Genomic DNA, 17,137 nt, shown 5'->3' on the forward strand with positions numbered 1-17,137 from the left:
AGGTTGCCATTGTTGTGGCATCTTGAGTGCCCATTGTATGTAATCTTCACAACATAATAAAACTAGGAAGGTCTCAAGAAATTAATAAATAAGTAGCCGTTAACCCCATTTTATTCCAATTGGAGTAACGTCCCTCAAAATTTAAACATAAAGAGACAAAAAAACATTTCAATTATGAGCCAAAAAAGAAAATGACCGTTGCCCCCAAAAGCTTTGAAAAGCCCTATAAACTTCCCCCTTCTTCTTCACCAACCTCATCTCACAGTCTTCAATCTCCAAAATTTTCTCCATTAATCGCACAAATCCGAAGCTTTCAATCACACTTCTCTCCACCAATGGGCCTTTCAACTTCTTCTTCAACCTCAATTTCTAGGGCTCACTACAACATCCACAATCTCTTCCTCCTCTGCAACTACGTCCTCCTCGGCGCCGCCACCAGCTGCATTTTCCTAACCCTATCCCTCCGCCTCCTCCCTTCCGTTTGCGGTTTCTTCATCATCTTCCTCCACGCATTCACCATCGCCGGCGCTATCTCCGGCTGCGCCATGGCCTCTGCCGCCACCGGCCGCTGGTACGGCGTCCACATGGTCTTCACCGTCCTCACCGCCATCTTCCAAGGCTCCCTCACGGTCCTGGTCTACACCAGAACAGCCAACTTCCTTGGCGAACTGAAATCGTACGTCCGGGAGGAAAGCGGAACTGTGATTCTGAAATTGAGCGGCGGATTGAGCGGCTTGATCTTCTGTCTGGAGTGGATCGTCCTGGTTCTTGCGTTTTGGTTGAAATACTATTTGTATGTTGAAGGAAATGGAAGTAGAGAGGATCTGAAGATTCCAAATGGGAAGGTTCAGCAGTTTGAAGATTCCAAATGGGCGCCGCCTTTCCCTGTTTAGGAATACTTCCTTGTATTCCGTTGCATGCTTTTCATTTCTTGTTCATTCAATTTCTGATTCATATTCATTCCTATGTGTTCTTTCCTAGTTCGCTCTATCATTTATGAGGGAGTAATCATATAATATACCATTCCTTACCTTTTTCAAACATTTTTCCAACTACTATGCTTAGTTTCGAAGTCTTAACATCACACAACAACACACACACTCGATCTAGATGAACAACACAAAGGATAGAAGAGAGAAAACGCAAAGAAAAATATTGGCTAAAGGTTTATATTGATGACTTCAAGTATGGATACGAGAATATAGAGAATGCAAAAAGAGTATATCTTTAAATTTTTGTCGCTCGACGGATATATATGTTGAGGATTATTGGGAGTGAGTCTCACCTTGGTTAATTTAGTGGAAGATCATGGGTTTATAAATGAGGAATACTATCTCTATTGGTATGAGGCATTTTGGGGAAGTCAAAGCAAAGCCATGAGAGCTTATACTTAAAGACAATATCATATCACTCTGAAGAGGACCTAAAAATAAAGTCGTGATTCCTAACAATAATATATATATACCCATTTGAGCTAAAAACATTTTTCTCTAGTTTCCATGAGCTTCTGCATCTTTTGCAAAGTTTTTATGTCCTTTCTCTTTTCAAACACTTCAGAGTTCAATCAGCAACAGGATTTACAGATATAAGGAAGGGGACAGACAATGGATCATAGAACACAAAAGCTGGTAAAAAGTGATCTTGGACGGCTGAACAGGTACCTTTTTCAATACTTTTTCTTCTTCTGGGGTAATATCCTCTTAATCTGCATATATGTAAGATCGTGCATACTGTTAAGTAAGATCGAACACCAGAATCAAAATGAACAAACTGAAATAATCACTGAGAATCTCAAACATAATCAAAATTTTGTTCTGAATCAGAGACAAACAACTATAGAGTGACCAACTATTAAAAGCATCTATGTATCAGAATTTTGAAATCTATGAGTCAAATTTAGAACCAATTCACCAACCTGCCGTCGGTTTAAACAAAATCTGATATTTGGTATATTGGGGAACAAATTTAGATACCCTGTGAGCAGGACTGAATAGCTGATACCTGTTAAATGAGACATTGTCATTGTCAAGGATCAAATATTAACAAGTACAAGAGAAGCATGTAAACTATAAAGATTCAAGACATCGTAATACGCAGACTTAAGAAACATGCATTCCTCAGCAACATCACATCAAGTTCAATAAAATAGTTCATATGAAAGAAAACTTGCATACTTCAGAAGAAATAGAATAAGGTTGAGTATAAATATGTTAAAACACATTCATCACTCCTTAAGTATTTCAGCCATTGGCTTCTGACGAATGCCCCAATGGCTTTTTCCTCTTGAACGAATTGAATGATCTATGGAGCGCCAAGAAGACAAATGCCGCCTGAAAGTAGAATATTTCTTAAATGTATGACCGTATAAAGAAAATGAATACATGCGGATATCAGCAAGAATCATCTCATCACTTGAGGAAAGTATGCAGTCCATTAACTGCGTGCAAGCCTCCAGCAATGGAACTGATGTAGTCAATTCAGTTGTTGATTGATTATTTTGGCGACGGACTTGATGAATTTCCTCTAAGGAAACGATTCATGAAGGAAGCTTGGTTCAGTAAAGAAATATGATGTTTATGTTCAGCTTCTTCCTTCTCTTTGCGACGTTGTTCTTTTTCAGCGTCAATCTCTTTTTTTTTTTGACGTTTTTCTTCCCTTTCTTTCACTTTTAACTCCCTTTCCTGATTTTAAATGAATTGTGCAGGAAAGTCACTTGAAAAGCCCAAGAGCAGAAAGACAATCAAATTTTGAATCACATAAGTTCTTCTTACCCTTTGCAACCTTTCCTTTTTTTGTTCCTTCTCTGTTCTCTGTTTCTCCTTTTCAGCCTCCCGCTGATTTCTCTTTATTTGTTTGACCATTAGCTTCTCTTCTCGTTCTACTTCCTTCTCAGTCCTAAAATAAGAAGTTAACATTAAACAAGCAATATATAGGAATAAGATGATAAAAGCTCATACATTTCAGTAGTAATCTTCTGCGACAACCCATCCATTAATAAACGGATATTGGCTTCATCAAACACTTTAACAAGTTCTTCTGATGCCTTAGTAAGCTCTCGAATGCCAGTCTGATCAGTCTCTAACCTACGAAGTGCTGACTGCATTGCTGAAATAAGACATACATCAGAGATTAACAACGGAGGAAAAATAGACTAAACACTCCAGAATCAAACCATTAAAATAAGCCCAGAAAAGAAAATGATTTTAGGAAGAATTCTACTTCTTTTCCAGGATTTTAGGATGAATTCGACTGATTGAACTATTTTACGGTCTCTTTTCTTATTCGTTGGTCTCTTTTCTTATTCGTTATTCTTTCAGAGGTAAATTCAGTTATCGTGTCTTTTGGTTCTTCTTTCTCCTTCAATACTGCAAAGTAAAGACTCAGAAAGAGAAAGATTAATGATAGTTTACGAACTTCACTCATTCATAACTTGATTGAACCTATTTATTCTTTCATTATAAACTCGGTCTCACTCCTATTTGACTCGACTGTAAAGGCTTAGCATATGGATTTCATTTAGTAGCTGCAAGCCTATACAAAGGCATAAGTATTCCTATACAAGGCATACAAGGGCATAATTATTCCTATACAAGGGATATGGATTTCATCAGAGATTAACAACGGAGGAAAAATAGACCAAAAACTCCAGAATCAAACCATTAAAATAACCAACCCCAGAAAAGAAAAAGATTTTAAAATCAAGGAGAAACGAAATTATAAGAAATAGTGTATTTATTTTATACAAGCAACAAGTTTATAGTGCATAGGCACTCCTTTCTTTTTTATAGATTGCACTCTTAAAACTTCTGTTCTTGATGATTTCTTGATTTTGTAAAACTATTTGGTGAGAGAAAGCCCTTGTCTGTTCTAATTCCAATACACATTTCCTTTTCAATAGCCATCTCCTTTCAACATTCCCTAAAACATCCTTTACATGAAACTGGGTAAAGATCCTTTACAAGTTACAGCACCCCAACACCATAAAGTAATCAAACTTAACACAGCTAAAAGAGTTCCAGGACTAATAGGCAGTGAAAAGAAACATTGCTTATGCTTGAAAACAGCAATTAAAGACACTAAATTAGGCATATTTCCCAGATCACATATTGACCCCAAAACCAAAAGAAGATAGAAAACAAAATAGAAGTGCCTACCCAAAAGTGCAGTGATCCTCTCGTGAATCTTTCTCCGACATGTACGACGATTGCTCAAGATTCCACGGATGTACTTTGGCATCAACGTTAGGTCAGGGATCTTTAAAATTAATGAGGAAGATCATCATGAAGCACAAAACTATCAGATATAAATAAATAGTGTTGGGAAGATGAGAGATGGGTATAATAAACGTACCTCCCAACACCATAGACACTCTTCAGAGATGTCTTCCATAACATCTTTATCGCCGTTGGGCAAGCCATAGTTGACCCTCCGACCAAAAGTACGAATAGAAACTTTCACGAAATCGCCATCGTGTATATTCTTCATCTTCTCGTAAATCTCATCAAGAAGCATCGACAAAGGTAGTTCACTCTCTTCCATAAGAGCGAAAACAATCGAAATGGAAGAGCTACATTGGTCTAAATCAATATCCACTTTCTGACTCTTAACTTCGTCGTAATACTTAAACAAGCTGTCCATCTCCTTCTGAAGAACCTCGATCCTCGCCTCTCTCTCTGCCTTTTCCAAACTGTCCATTTCCGTGCGGTTCCTCTCCCGCTTCTGGACCATCCGTGGCCGATTTTGGCCATCCGTACTCGAATTTTCCGAATTCTCATCCACGTCCATCACCACTACCGTAGTATTAGTATCCTATAATAATAAACTAGACTCCAAAAATTTGAAACCCTGAGGGTTGAGACAGAGCAAGAACAAAAGATTGAAATGTGAAAGAGGGAAAACAAAATTCGAAAAGTTCTTGGTCCAGAAATTTGAAGGATGAGTATACTTGGCAATTACCTTGAAGAAATTTGAAGGATGATGATCGAGTTCTTGGTCCAGAAATGCTGCAGGATCGATTGTTCTTGAGAAAACTGATTTTTCCCGCCAAACGAAATTGGCGTTGCTTGGCACGATGGGGTTCTATATGGCGGACCTCTACACCAAACCAAATTCTGTTTCCAATTTATACGTTATTTTTAAATTTAAAAGTAATTATTGGTGGTAAAGCCTCAAATTTATTTAATAAAAAATATACATAAATTTGAAATTACTCCCTACCAGATTGATCCTCATGATCAACTCCCTATCCGATCATAGCACGACTTGACAGATATCACAGGGATCCTAGACGTGGTCAACAACTAGGCCGATATGAGATTAGGGAGGATGAGAGGTCTCGATGCAATGGTCTGCATGAGAGCATGTTATCAGTGTGGACAAGAAGGCCATGTAGCCATGAATTACAAAGTATAATATTATGACGCATGTAAGGGTCACGGGGCATGCGTCATCATACATTATACCATTCTTGTAATTCCAACAGTAAGTTCGCTTACTTGTTTGACCTCGGCTAAGATCCCTAACTATTTTATAGTTGTTCCGAGATTGTCATTCGATGTTCAACTCAACCTATACATACTCATATCACATTTTTAGACATAATATTAAACTTAGTTTAGCTAAGCATAGTGATTACCCCCAATATTTATCTTAAGACTATACATAATTGAGTAAACAAGAGTCTTACTGACCTCAAATGTCCTCAATAAGGTCAAAACAGGTTCGAGAGGGTAAAAAACGTAGGAAACAGTTAAACAAGTTATTAGAGGGTATTTTTGAGATGTTTGCAAAAATTTAATGGAAATTTTTGAAAAATAAAAATATATTTTTTTTAGATAATAGAAAAAGTCACCGGTAATTTTGATAATCTAGACTAGATTTTATTTAATAAGGTTATAAGTTAATCAATCAAATTTTATTCATGAACTATATGTTTTTTTGGGACTGGATCAAACAAAGAGTTTAAAACATAATCTTATGTAATGAAATTCGGTCCTCCCACGTAAAGTAAACAAATGGGTATTGCCCTCTCATTGGCTCGAGAGGGACAAAGTTTATTGCTAGATTATAAATAAATTGTTCATTAAAAAAACAATGGTACTTTAGGTATAAGACGTAATTGTACTAGAAAAGCAATTGACTTTGCAACTTTAGGTCTATAATAGAGTAACTTATAGCTAATGAATGAAAATTGATTAACTAGAGAGTTTAATTAATTAACTTTGCATCATTAGAACTTATAATTTATAAGTTCGTGAGGTCTCATTGCTAAATAATAGTACCAAAGACGGAGTAACTCGTATAACTTTCTTCATATTGTTTACATCAAAAGTATGATTGTATGATTGCTTAACAGTTGATTTTTTTTGTTTAATTCTAAATGAATCAAAGTTGGACCAAATGCATTGTAGATTTAAAATGTTAACTACCCGATTAACGATAGATATATGTGCTTTGATTATTTGGATACTTAAAGTTAATAGGTGTTGAACTTGACTCTCGATTTAAGGGTATTGATTATGGAATGTTGCAAGCACAGTTTAATCAACTCTATTGAAATCATATAGAACTCAAAAGAGTAAAATATAGGTTAAAACGGGCAGTCATCGCTAAATACATTTCACCTAGTCGAGCAATTGTGAGATCTCACATCGGTTGAGAAGAAAAACGAAACATTAAGAGTGTGAAAACCTCTCCTTAGCAAACACGTTTTTAAAATCGTGAGGAAAAGTCCAAAAGGAAAAGCATAAATACGACAATATCTACTAGCAGTGAATTTGGATTTGATTGACACATTTTCTAGGTTGAAACACTTTTGGATCTACTTTATCTTGTAAGTGTTTACGTTTGTATTTACTTTTTTTTAAAAACTTATCAAGTATTATAGAAGATCGATAATATCGAACCTTTTCCTATCCGATAAGGCTCGACTAAAAACTAATGAAGGAGAGGACATGGGTTGAGCCAAAACATTCTCCTTATCAGAAACAACTAAAAAGGAAATGAACTCCTAATGAAACTACCATAACCATTTTTCCAAAAGAGCCTTGTTGCATGCTATCATATATTCCCAATTCCTAAACTCCCATGCTCTTTAGCTTGATGGTCTAATTCTCTTGGCCATCTAACATGGCCCCCCAAGAATGGTCTTCTACCATCACAACCCCACACGACTCTTATACCATTTTGTAAGGGGTTGTTGTTTATTTCCTCTCAAAAACCAAATGCAATGAAAAGGCATTGTCCTAAACTTGTGTATACTATACACATCTTCCCCTTTTCTTAATCAATATGAGAATTTGAAGTGTTGTGCAGCTAATAATGAATGTTCAGTATGCTACAAGAACTTACCAATGAGTATATATTCATAACATTCTTATGCCCTCATACTACTAAACTAAAGTTGTAAGAAACACTTCATATCTACGCAATTGGAATATATTCAAATGGCTAATGTTTTCTAAACATGATGACTTATTATTTTCAGAACAATTGAAATTGTCTCTATCTAAGATCTCAACATTGTGGATAGTAGATTATATACAATGATTTCAAGTACGCAATAATCTCTGCCATCATAACAGAACTTCCAAATGAACCTATAGTTTTCAATAATTCAGAGGACGAGAGATATGTTTATGGAGCAGACTATATAAAAAGAGACATACAGCAAAATCTTACAGAGGGTAGTCTTTGCTTTCGGCCTGTGTTCTGCAACATAATGGGCATATCATTGGACTTCAAGCAAGAATTATGTTCTTTTTAAATTGCTGTTCCCCATCATGTCAGAAAAGGCACATTTGTTAGTATCTGATCTTGCTTCTCGTGCAGAAAATACTTCAAGCCGACTAAAAGTTGAGAGTAAGAAGTGCGGCCAATGCTCAGTGGATGCCTCTGGTATGGTAAGCAACATAACCCAACAACAATGGTGTTACGAAGCAGTACATAGGACAGTGGAGAAATGGATTCATCTCATAAGCCTTCATTACAGCCCTGCAATTCTGTGATAAAAACACCAAGAATTGGTAAACAGTATTATAAGTCCAGAATCTAATGGCCTTAAAAGGTGGTAATGGAAACAAAAGTATAGGCTTAAAATGACTTGGAATATCTATCAATAACCTTTCTACAATTTTCATTTTATGGCGTTAATCAAAAGTAGTTTATTGCCTTGTATTCCTACCACACAGAAGAAAGCATCAAAGATGGTGATCCACCAAGAAAGCACATTGACTCGATCACACACCTTTTTTTGAGTACCTTTCTCCGATTTGCACAATAAGGAATTTGTCCAGGGCCGTTGGTTTCAAGCTCAGGGAACAAAGAGAAAGAAAACTCAGTCCTTGCTCTTGCTGCAGGTGAGGATGAGGACTTTTTCATTCTCAAGGTAGAAGCAAAAAGAATAACCAAAAGACATCACTGTTCGTTTCTTGACCATGAAAAATCTGGAATTTGGACCAAAGGATTTTCACCTGAGCTTTAAAATGAGGGTCTTTGATAAGTTGAAGGAGGTCATCCGTGGTTTTGTTAGGCCAACACCACAGAATATTGAACAAACTAAACAGCCTAACCCAACAACTAGGAGTGAACGAGCACAAGAAAAAGATATGCATCAATGATTCCCCATTGTTTTTACAAAAAAAAAAAAAAAAAAAAAAAAAAAAAAAAAAAAAAAAAGAAGAAGAAGAAAAGAAAAGAAAACACCAGTAAAGAGAAGGTGGAATTTCGAGAATTCTTTGGATTGTATGGCACGTATTCAACCTCTCAAAAGAGAAGATCCACAAGAAAACCTTGACCATTTTGGGGAATGTGGCTTGCTATATAATGTTCGATTTCTGGTTATCCAAAGCCGCCTGCTTCACAATAAGCCAAGGAGCGAAAGATTTGACCGAGAAAGAGCCATCGATTTTCCAGAAGCCATACCTTCAAAATTTCGCTACTATTCGATCTGAAGTTGTGTAGTTTGTTCAAGAGAGCAGCCCACTCACAACCTCCAAATTGGTGACATTCCTTAAATTTAGATTCTACACAAGCTAACAGTGGAATCTTTGTCAAACACAGTTCTAAACAGTCTACAGGACCCCACAAAAAGGGGTTACCCATCATTTATTTGTCCTTCAAAATCGGGTTCTATCTCCTCGACTGATTCTAATTTTGTACCATCTAATGTTATTAAGTCTTTTTATATGATACACCGAACCTTCATGGATAAAAAAAATGAAAGAATAAAAGACCATATAAAAAGGAAACCCACAAAAAATGGGAGCCAAACAATAAATTACAAAAAGGGGCTCTAATGGTACAAAAAGACTTGGTCACCAAAATCCGAAAAGAAACATAGAATTTAGCGAGGGACCAAACATCGTGTAGGAACTAATGTTATTAAGTCATATCATCCAACTAAAAGTGGGTCCACTAGCTAACGAACGGACTTGTATTCTAAGCACCCTCGTTATTATCCTTCTCTAGTATACTTGGATAACCATTGGCCTTAAATTCTCAAGCTTGTTATCAAGTTTCAACCTTCAATATCTGCTCAAATACTGACCTTTCGACTGCATGATAATTTTGAAGAGCGTCTTACTAACTTTCCGTCACTTCTCATTCATGACATTTCTCTGAGCTAGCCTCATCTCACTGTCAACCTCAGGTTCTTCAAAGTTTCCTCAACATTACTATAAAACTTTAATGATTTAAGCAATAACTTCACAGAAACTGCAGTAATCATAATTTCTGCCTTGAAACATGAGTGAACTAAACTAGATTGTTTGAATTTTACCTATCTCTTAAACCAATCTGTTGGTAGTAAAGTGGATAACTAATATAAACACTATTTTATAACAAGGAGCCATGCCAGAAAAATCCTATGTAATGGTGATATGCACCAAACAAGAACAAATACTTGAGAGAACTCACAATTTCCATTTTGTTTCACTTTTTTAGCTTGCAACTATTTTTAGATCCAGAGAGAATTTCGAAAGAGACATGCTAGAAATAAATATCCGACTCTTAAGCCATACCATGATTATATCGGATTAATTTTGGTGCAAGTAATTGACATTCAGAAAACTAGATAATAATTCTAATAGATAGCATCTCATAAAGCATTTATTTTTTATTTCAAGAAAAGCTAAAATTTTTGCAGAAGTATAATAACGATTAAGGAAAAGATTATTTGATAACGACTTACCAAAAAATGCTTCCAACACAATACTGCACAAATGATCAGAAGAACTTTCCGAATCCACCTCCATTTAAACCAAACACTAAGCCTCACATTGCTTGTCAAGTCAAATGATTCACGCCTCTTATTATTGTAGTCATAATCATCTTCTTTCTTTGCTAAAAGAGAGATGAAATGGTACCCATAGACTCCTCTTTCAACAGCAAAAGCAACCATGATGAAAATAGCAGGGTAAACCACAAACAGAAGATGGGAAAGAACCACAACCAGGATATCTGGAGAACCAATATATCTATGTTTGTTCGTTTCATTTGAAGTTTTGACTACCCATCCCATACAGGTCATGTATCCCCAGTCCTTTCCATCTGTGAAGACTTTCCCAATAAACCATGGAAATGCCATAAGGTAGATTAAGTAACCTACTATGCAGAGCCATAACATGGGAACCTTGCTAATCTCCTGTATAACCCATGCCATGCCATTTAGGAAGCTTTTATTCACCTTGAAATTGTTGTAAGTGTATTGCTTCTTTGGTAAAATAAGAATCACTTTTGGAAGAATAAGCATTGAGAGCATGATAAACAGAGCTGACCAGAGTACAGGGAAATATAGGGCTGCCCATTGAACTCCCATAACCCTGAACTCATTCCATGTCCAAGACACTTTTGCAGTGAGACCATTGACAGAAAATGGCCTCAATTCAGATAAAGTTGACCTTCCTGCAATGTCAGTTGCTTCTATTTGCAGATAATATCTATCAGGAGATGGGTCTTCAAAGGCTTTGTAATTCCATGGAGCGGTGTAAAGATCTCCTCTTGAGATGTTATCTACACGTGTTCTACTCATAGGTGCTTGTAGGATCAAACTGAGAGTTCCAGGATTAGAGTCATATATTCTAGCCTCCACAGATACAATAGGAGAAATAGAAAAAACAAGTGCTCTTATCATCTCATAAGCTGAAGTGGCCATCTCATGGCATTTATATTCATAAGCTAACGAAGATCTTGACATGAAGCGTGAATCTAATGGAAATGTAGGCAACAAAATAGTTTTATTACTTTCAGTCTTGAAGTCAATGTCAACATATGACACGTGACCACGATCAATGGCCAAAATTCGCATGGCCCTACTCTTTCTCCAGTCACCCATCTCCCACTCCCAGAATTCTTGAACTGGTGGAACTTTAACCGAACAGTTGGTAATATTTCCAGAAGATATTTGGTGCACATTAAACTGGAAAAACTTCTGTGACAAAAAACTAGAATTTGAATGATGATGCCTCTTCAAATTTTTGCCAAACCTTGTATGGAGATGCCCGCATAAGTAAGCTGATAAAGAATGTTTCAAAAATATATCTCTCAGACTCTTTCCTGAGAGGGAGGAAGCTGAGAATGAGAGAGGAAAATGCCCAAAAGAAACCTTAGTTACTGGATCAGTTGTCAATGAATCCCATTGAGAGAGTTCCAAATCTAAGTCAGTTAATAGCTGATCAGTTGGATGCCCAAAGACATTTGATGGGCCTCTCAAACCAACGGACATGGTGCTGTCAAATCCAACAAAAAGGTACTTATGTTGACCAGCCTGAATGATGAAACAAAATAATCTATTAATGAGCTGCTCTTTAGTCAAGTAGTCAAGTAGCCAATGGCAGGTATTTGCCCTTGCAAAATTTCACATGAACCTCTGCATAAATGTGTGTGTGTGTGTGTGTGTGTGTGTTATATACTAAAGACCCAACGCAATGGAAGAATAAATGGGAACAAATAAATAAATAAGAACCCAAGAAGAGCCATGTTGCATGAACGACTCCATATTGCATTTGTACCAAGTTAGGTTCATTAATTTCCAGTTCAAATGATGAGGATAATCAAATCCCGATTAACCCAAAAGAAAGAAAAAAAGTAAACCTTTTACTTCTCGAACGTGATTGTCCAAATTTCATGGACAGTTCAACTGCTCATCCCCAAAAAATTCAACTTAAAAGGACAACGAAAAAAGTAGCATATTTCTATACCAAAATATTCCATAAATAGACATGGTAGTTTGCTTGAAAAACATTAATTTGTTATTTTGGGATTTTTTTTTTTTTGGAAGAGAGATTACCACAGGATTATCTAACATGCCATAGTAAAATTTAAACATTCTTCTGAAATAGGTTTATAGGATACTAGGGGATGTTGGAAGGTCAAATATTTCATGTGCTTGGAAAAGAGAGTTCAATCATTCGATGGGGCTTTCCGATCTAAATAGTTTTTCCATAACTAAGACCTGAGAGGACGTATTCTCCTCAGGCTATAAAAGGAGGACGATATTAGAACCATGATATTACAAGTACATGTACTCACCACATACCTCATCAAAAGATAATAACTAACCTGAGCAGTGACACTAAACACATTTGCATTTCTGCCCAGCTGTCCACTGATGCTATAGTTTGAAAAGTAATCAAATGAACCACCAACGGATGGAACACCAAATTTATCATGATTTCCTCTAAGGTCAAAGAAGATGCTTTTGTCTAGTCCACTTCTTGTTATAACCTCTTCCATTACATTTTGATATTCCATCCATTCCTCCTCAATTTGTATCATGGTTAACAAGTCCTTGCTTTTTCCATCTGATAAATACAAGAACAGCCTCAAGGGTTATAATTTTTTCGTTTGGACATCGTTTATGACTTCTACACTAAGTATTAGAAAGATCAAGGTTCTAGACTTGGAAGGGTTGGCAATGTTAATAGCATAGCTAGAGTCCATATTCATTAGCCCTAATTTTTGCCACAAATAACAACAACAACAACAACAACAACAATTATAACAAAAGAATTGTAAGAAGCTCATGTATCCACATTAAGGGCTATAATTTTTTCAGATAAGTTTTAACTTTTTTTTATTACTTTTGAGCCCTTGTACAATTCACCACCTCTAATTGCCAAAAATGATTCAAATGAAAAGGCATTCTGCTGCAACTCACAGAACATTCAACGTATGTTGCTTTTGCTCTAGAGCAAAACAAGTTATCACAAGGACCCAGAACGCTTGTTATGTTTAGCCATCATCAAAAGACAGAAATCAACCAGAAGAAAGGGCAAGAAAATTTCCAATGAAAGCAATTGAAAATTATGATTTTCCACAATCTGATGTCCAGGCACCACGTATGGCCTCTAGAGGTATAATACTATGAATAATTTACAAAAATCAAACAAATAGCAGAACGTTTTAAGACAAAAACATCTGATTATATGCACATCATGCAGTTAAAAGAACAAGAATGAGCTAATTCGACATAAAATCAAAAAAAAGAGAGAGAGCGGAACCTGTAAGATCACCCGTGATAAGAACCAGAGAAGGATTGATCATGGCAAGAGCAGGCCCCACGAAATCCCTGAATTGGAGAGCTCTATACGGATGGTGAACACTGAAATGGAGATCAGAGAGCTGAACCACCCAAATTACAGATTCAGGTGCTCCCTTCGCCTCCACGATTTTCCTGTTGTTCCAATAATTGGGTTTCGAATGAGAGAATCCGCCCGTTTCTTCATCTCTTGCTTGGAGAGAGGGAACGGCGAAGCAAAGTAATATCAAAACAAAGATGTTCATACTTCCTCCTCTCTTCGGCATAATTTCGCTCCTTCAGTCTTCAAAACTCATAATTCCGGCAAGGAGATCTTATTTGGAGGCTTAGTAAAGCTAGGAGGGAAACTAGACTTCGACCCACCCACCCCTCTCTTTTTAAATATTATAAAACTAGACCATATTTTTTCTTCTTCCACCGTCTAAACTTTAAAAAATATCGAGACACTAAAATAATGTAGCTCGTAAGCCCGAGTCTATAAGATATTTTTTCCTCTTTCCAGTTTAGGTAGGGTTGGATGTTGGTACTTCCCCACACACGGCCCACGCATGCACACATGGAACTAGTAGGCGCGCTCGTATACGTACCCCTAGGTCTGGCTTTATCGAGCTAAACACGCTAATGTGTCGCTAGACACCATAGAGTAAAAGGCTCACATGATATCATGATGAACAAGAATATCGAAGGTACGCATCTGTACTAACATAACATAACGAGGAAATATCCTAATGCACATGACATTGATAAATGCATGAGGTCCCCATAGCTTAAAATCATAGCATTTAATAAGAATCATTTCGTTTTTCATTTCATTCATGTCATAGTACACATATGAATCATGTATGAATAGTACTTATCATGACTTACATTGTAAGGACCGGTTGACGCGATGGGTCTAAAAGACGAGTAAATTTTTTCCTTCTTGATAAAACCATTAAAATTCAAAGCATAATTTACATTATACCAAAATAGTGTGTGCACATTAGTAATTTAAAATACAACATAATAATTAAAAGACAGTATAAGGAACCGACGCAAACATTTTAAAACAAAAGAGTTGAGGATGACGGGTGAGGTTAGTCTATGGCACCTGCTCCAGAGTCCGCTCCCGACCTCGACCAGCTCCTTATCACCTGGAAAAAAATGGAGAATAAGAAATGAGTACAAGACTCAGTAAGTAGCCTACTTATAGGCTCTTAATCGTGTCCTTGATATGCTAGGGTACCACATTCTTTATTCTTGCTTGTTCTTGTTGTAAGTACTTAGGCCTCTCTAATTCTTGTTCTTGACTTTGGGTTCTTATCTTGATCTTTCTTGAGGACCTTGGTCCTTGAATCCTAAAACCTTGGTTTTTCTTTAAGGGCCTTAGTACTATGGTTTTTGGTTCTTGGTCCTTTGTTCCTAGTTCTGGTTGATCCTTGTTCTATTCCTTGATCTTTCTCTTGTTCTTGGTACTTTCTTGGTTCTTGTTCTGGTCTTATTCGTTCTCCAAGACACTCCCCCTAGGATTTACGGCACTAGACATGCACCTGACAATCCTGTGTCCAAGGCTTCATGCGTTCCAAGCGACACAACCTTAACCTACGTCCAAGGCTTCATGCGTTCCAAGGGACGTAGTCTTACTACATCTTAGGGCTTGCCATCCGATACGGTCTGCTTAATCCTATGCCCAAGGCTTCATGCGTTCCAAGCGGCATAGTCTGAAAACCTACATCCAAGGCTTCTTACATTCCAAGCTATGTAATCTTAATCCTGCATCAAGGGCTTGCCCTATAATACAGTCTGCTTAACCTATGCCCAAGGCTTCATGCGTTCCAAGCGGCATAGTCTGAAAACCTACATTCAAGGCTTCTTACGTTCCAAGCGATGTAGTCTTAATACTGCATCAAGGGCTTGCCCTATAATACAGTCTACTTACCTACGCTCAAGGCTTCATGCGTTTCAAGTAGCATAGTCTAAGTCATGAGCATGTTGTACCGTGGGAGGTCTTAGGAGGTTCTTGATTCGTGGCTAAGGTAACTTACTCTCTTCTTGCTCCTCCGTGACCTTAGACTACTCCCCTTAATAGACCATAAAGGTCACTTGCTCGGTGCATACTTAAACTGTTGGCTTTTTGGCCTTGATCTCACTTTAATTAATTTCAATCAATTAATTGATGTTTTGATGATAACAAACCTACTTTTTAATTATTAATTATTTTCAGTATTTTGAACTGTCCACAGTATAAGGTCGGGAATAACAATTTCAACGACTTTTCAATTACTCAAATCAGAGCTAAAACGAAGAAATTACAGTCGAGACAACATACCCGACGTGATGATGTGCAGCAAAATCAAAATGATGGACAAATCAAAATATATCAAAGTATGACATTTATGATTTTGGGAGAGTAACAAATGGTGGAGTTTTTCTTATTACTATATTTTTAAATAAAGTTATTTTTACAAAATATAAATTTGAATCTAACCGTTACTCACATCGATTTTTATTATTACAATATTATATTATTATATTATTATATTTTAAAATTTTGGTGGTTACTCACATAGTTTTTATTATTATTATATTATTATATTTATAATAAATTTTGAATTTCATTTGACCGTTACTCACATAACTTTTTATTATTATTATATTATATTACTATTATATTAAAATTTTGAAATAAATGAATTTAGAAAAATTTCTTATTTATTTACTTTTAATCTCCACCTTCCATTATTCCTAACACAATCCAATCGTCAATATTCAATCCTACATTTTGCCACTTTTCTCCTCTATATAAACTCATCTTCCCCACATTTTAAAACACACAACTTACATACATTCTCCAATCCTCATTTGTTCAAAGTCTCCATTGTTTGTTGCTCTCTCCAAGCTTACAAGTTTATTTCTTTTCATCTTATTCTTGAGAGGGATTATTTTTGTATTGTGAGGAAATAGTTGTGAGTATCCCAAATTGTAAATCTACTCTTTGAGAGAGTTGTGGTGTGTTATTATCAAACTCAAATACTTGTATCGGTTTGATCCTGCGCCGTGGAAAGGATTGAGTTTGCTCTTGAACTCGTAAAAAGAGCGGTGTAGCGGTTTGGCTCAGATCCGTGGAAAGAGTCGAGAAAGTTCTTTATTCAAATTCCCAAGAGGCGCTTGGGGAGTGGAGTAGGTCGAGTTTGACCGAACCACTATAAAACCACGGTGTCATTTTCTCTGACTCTTTTCTATTTAATTTCAAAATTATTATTGTGATTTATTGCATGTTCTACTTGATTATTGTTTTGACCTGGATTACTTTGTTATAGTAATTATCATCTTTTACTTATTTGTAAAAAGTTTCATCATTAGAAAAATTAATCACGTTTAAACACTTTTATCGTTAAAACCCTATTCACCCCCTCTCTAGGGTTGCCATACCGATCCAACAATTGGTATCAGAGCAGGTTGCTCCCATAGATTTTTTATCTAAACTTTATTGTTCGAGCTTATGGCAAACCTACGTGTTAAAAATGGTTTTAGTGAAGGGCAATCAACTTCTAGGCCACCTTATTTTGATGGAACAAATTATACATGTTGGAAAGCTAGAATGAAAATTTATTTGCAATC

At 36.4% G+C, this 17,137-nt stretch overlaps 2 protein-coding genes and 1 pseudogene across 3 annotated transcripts; 1 reads left to right on the forward strand and 2 right to left on the reverse strand.

Moving 5' to 3' along the window:
* Positions 1 to 241: 241 nt before the first annotated feature.
* Positions 242 to 980, forward strand: LOC111784439 (uncharacterized). The gene has a single exon (XM_023665147.2). It carries the CDS (start codon positions 336 to 338, stop codon positions 891 to 893), a length of 558 nt encoding a protein of 185 aa, XP_023520915.2. The 5' UTR covers positions 242 to 335; the 3' UTR covers positions 894 to 980.
* Positions 981 to 1,143: 163 nt separating this feature from the next.
* Positions 1,144 to 5,096, reverse strand: LOC111784435 (chromatin assembly factor 1 subunit FAS1-like; annotated as a pseudogene). Its single transcript, XR_015422842.1, has 7 exons — positions 4,957 to 5,096; positions 4,351 to 4,845; positions 4,155 to 4,254; positions 2,958 to 3,105; positions 2,772 to 2,895; positions 1,916 to 2,681; positions 1,144 to 1,705 (listed from the first exon to the last, which is right to left on the reverse strand). The product of XR_015422842.1 is annotated as a chromatin assembly factor 1 subunit FAS1-like (transcript).
* A 2,325-nt stretch (positions 5,097 to 7,421) lies between these two features.
* Positions 7,422 to 13,913, reverse strand: LOC111784434 (Calcineurin-like metallo-phosphoesterase superfamily protein). The gene is made up of 4 exons (XM_023665144.2): positions 13,500 to 13,913; positions 12,559 to 12,800; positions 10,190 to 11,764; positions 7,422 to 8,000 (listed from the first exon to the last, which is right to left on the reverse strand). The coding sequence occupies exons 1-4, from the start codon at positions 13,801 to 13,803 to the stop codon at positions 7,881 to 7,883; spliced, it is 2,241 nt and encodes a 746-aa protein (XP_023520912.2). The 5' UTR covers positions 13,804 to 13,913; the 3' UTR covers positions 7,422 to 7,880.
* Positions 13,914 to 17,137: the final 3,224 nt, after the last annotated feature.

This window comes from Cucurbita pepo, chromosome 11, assembly GCF_057944985.1.
Source record: "Cucurbita pepo subsp. pepo isolate OVF chromosome 11, ASM5794498v1, whole genome shotgun sequence".
NCBI classification, from domain to species: domain Eukaryota; kingdom Viridiplantae; phylum Streptophyta; class Magnoliopsida; order Cucurbitales; family Cucurbitaceae; genus Cucurbita; species Cucurbita pepo.

Coding starts and splice junctions, on each gene's coding strand:
- LOC111784439 (XM_023665147.2), top strand. CDS start 336: ATGGGCCTTTCAACTTCTTCTTCAACCTCAATTTCTAGGGCTCACTAC.
- LOC111784434 (XM_023665144.2), bottom strand. CDS start 13,803: ATGCCGAAGAGAGGAGGAAGTATGAACATCTTTGTTTTGATATTACTT. Junction 12,801..13,499: donor TATCACGGGTGATCTTACAG/GTTCCGCTCTCT, acceptor TGTATTTATCAG/ATGGAAAAAGCAAGGACTTG. Junction 8,001..10,189: donor TGTGTTGGAAGCATTTTTTG/GTAAGTCGTTAT, acceptor TTTTTATCACAG/AATTGCAGGGCTGTAATGAA.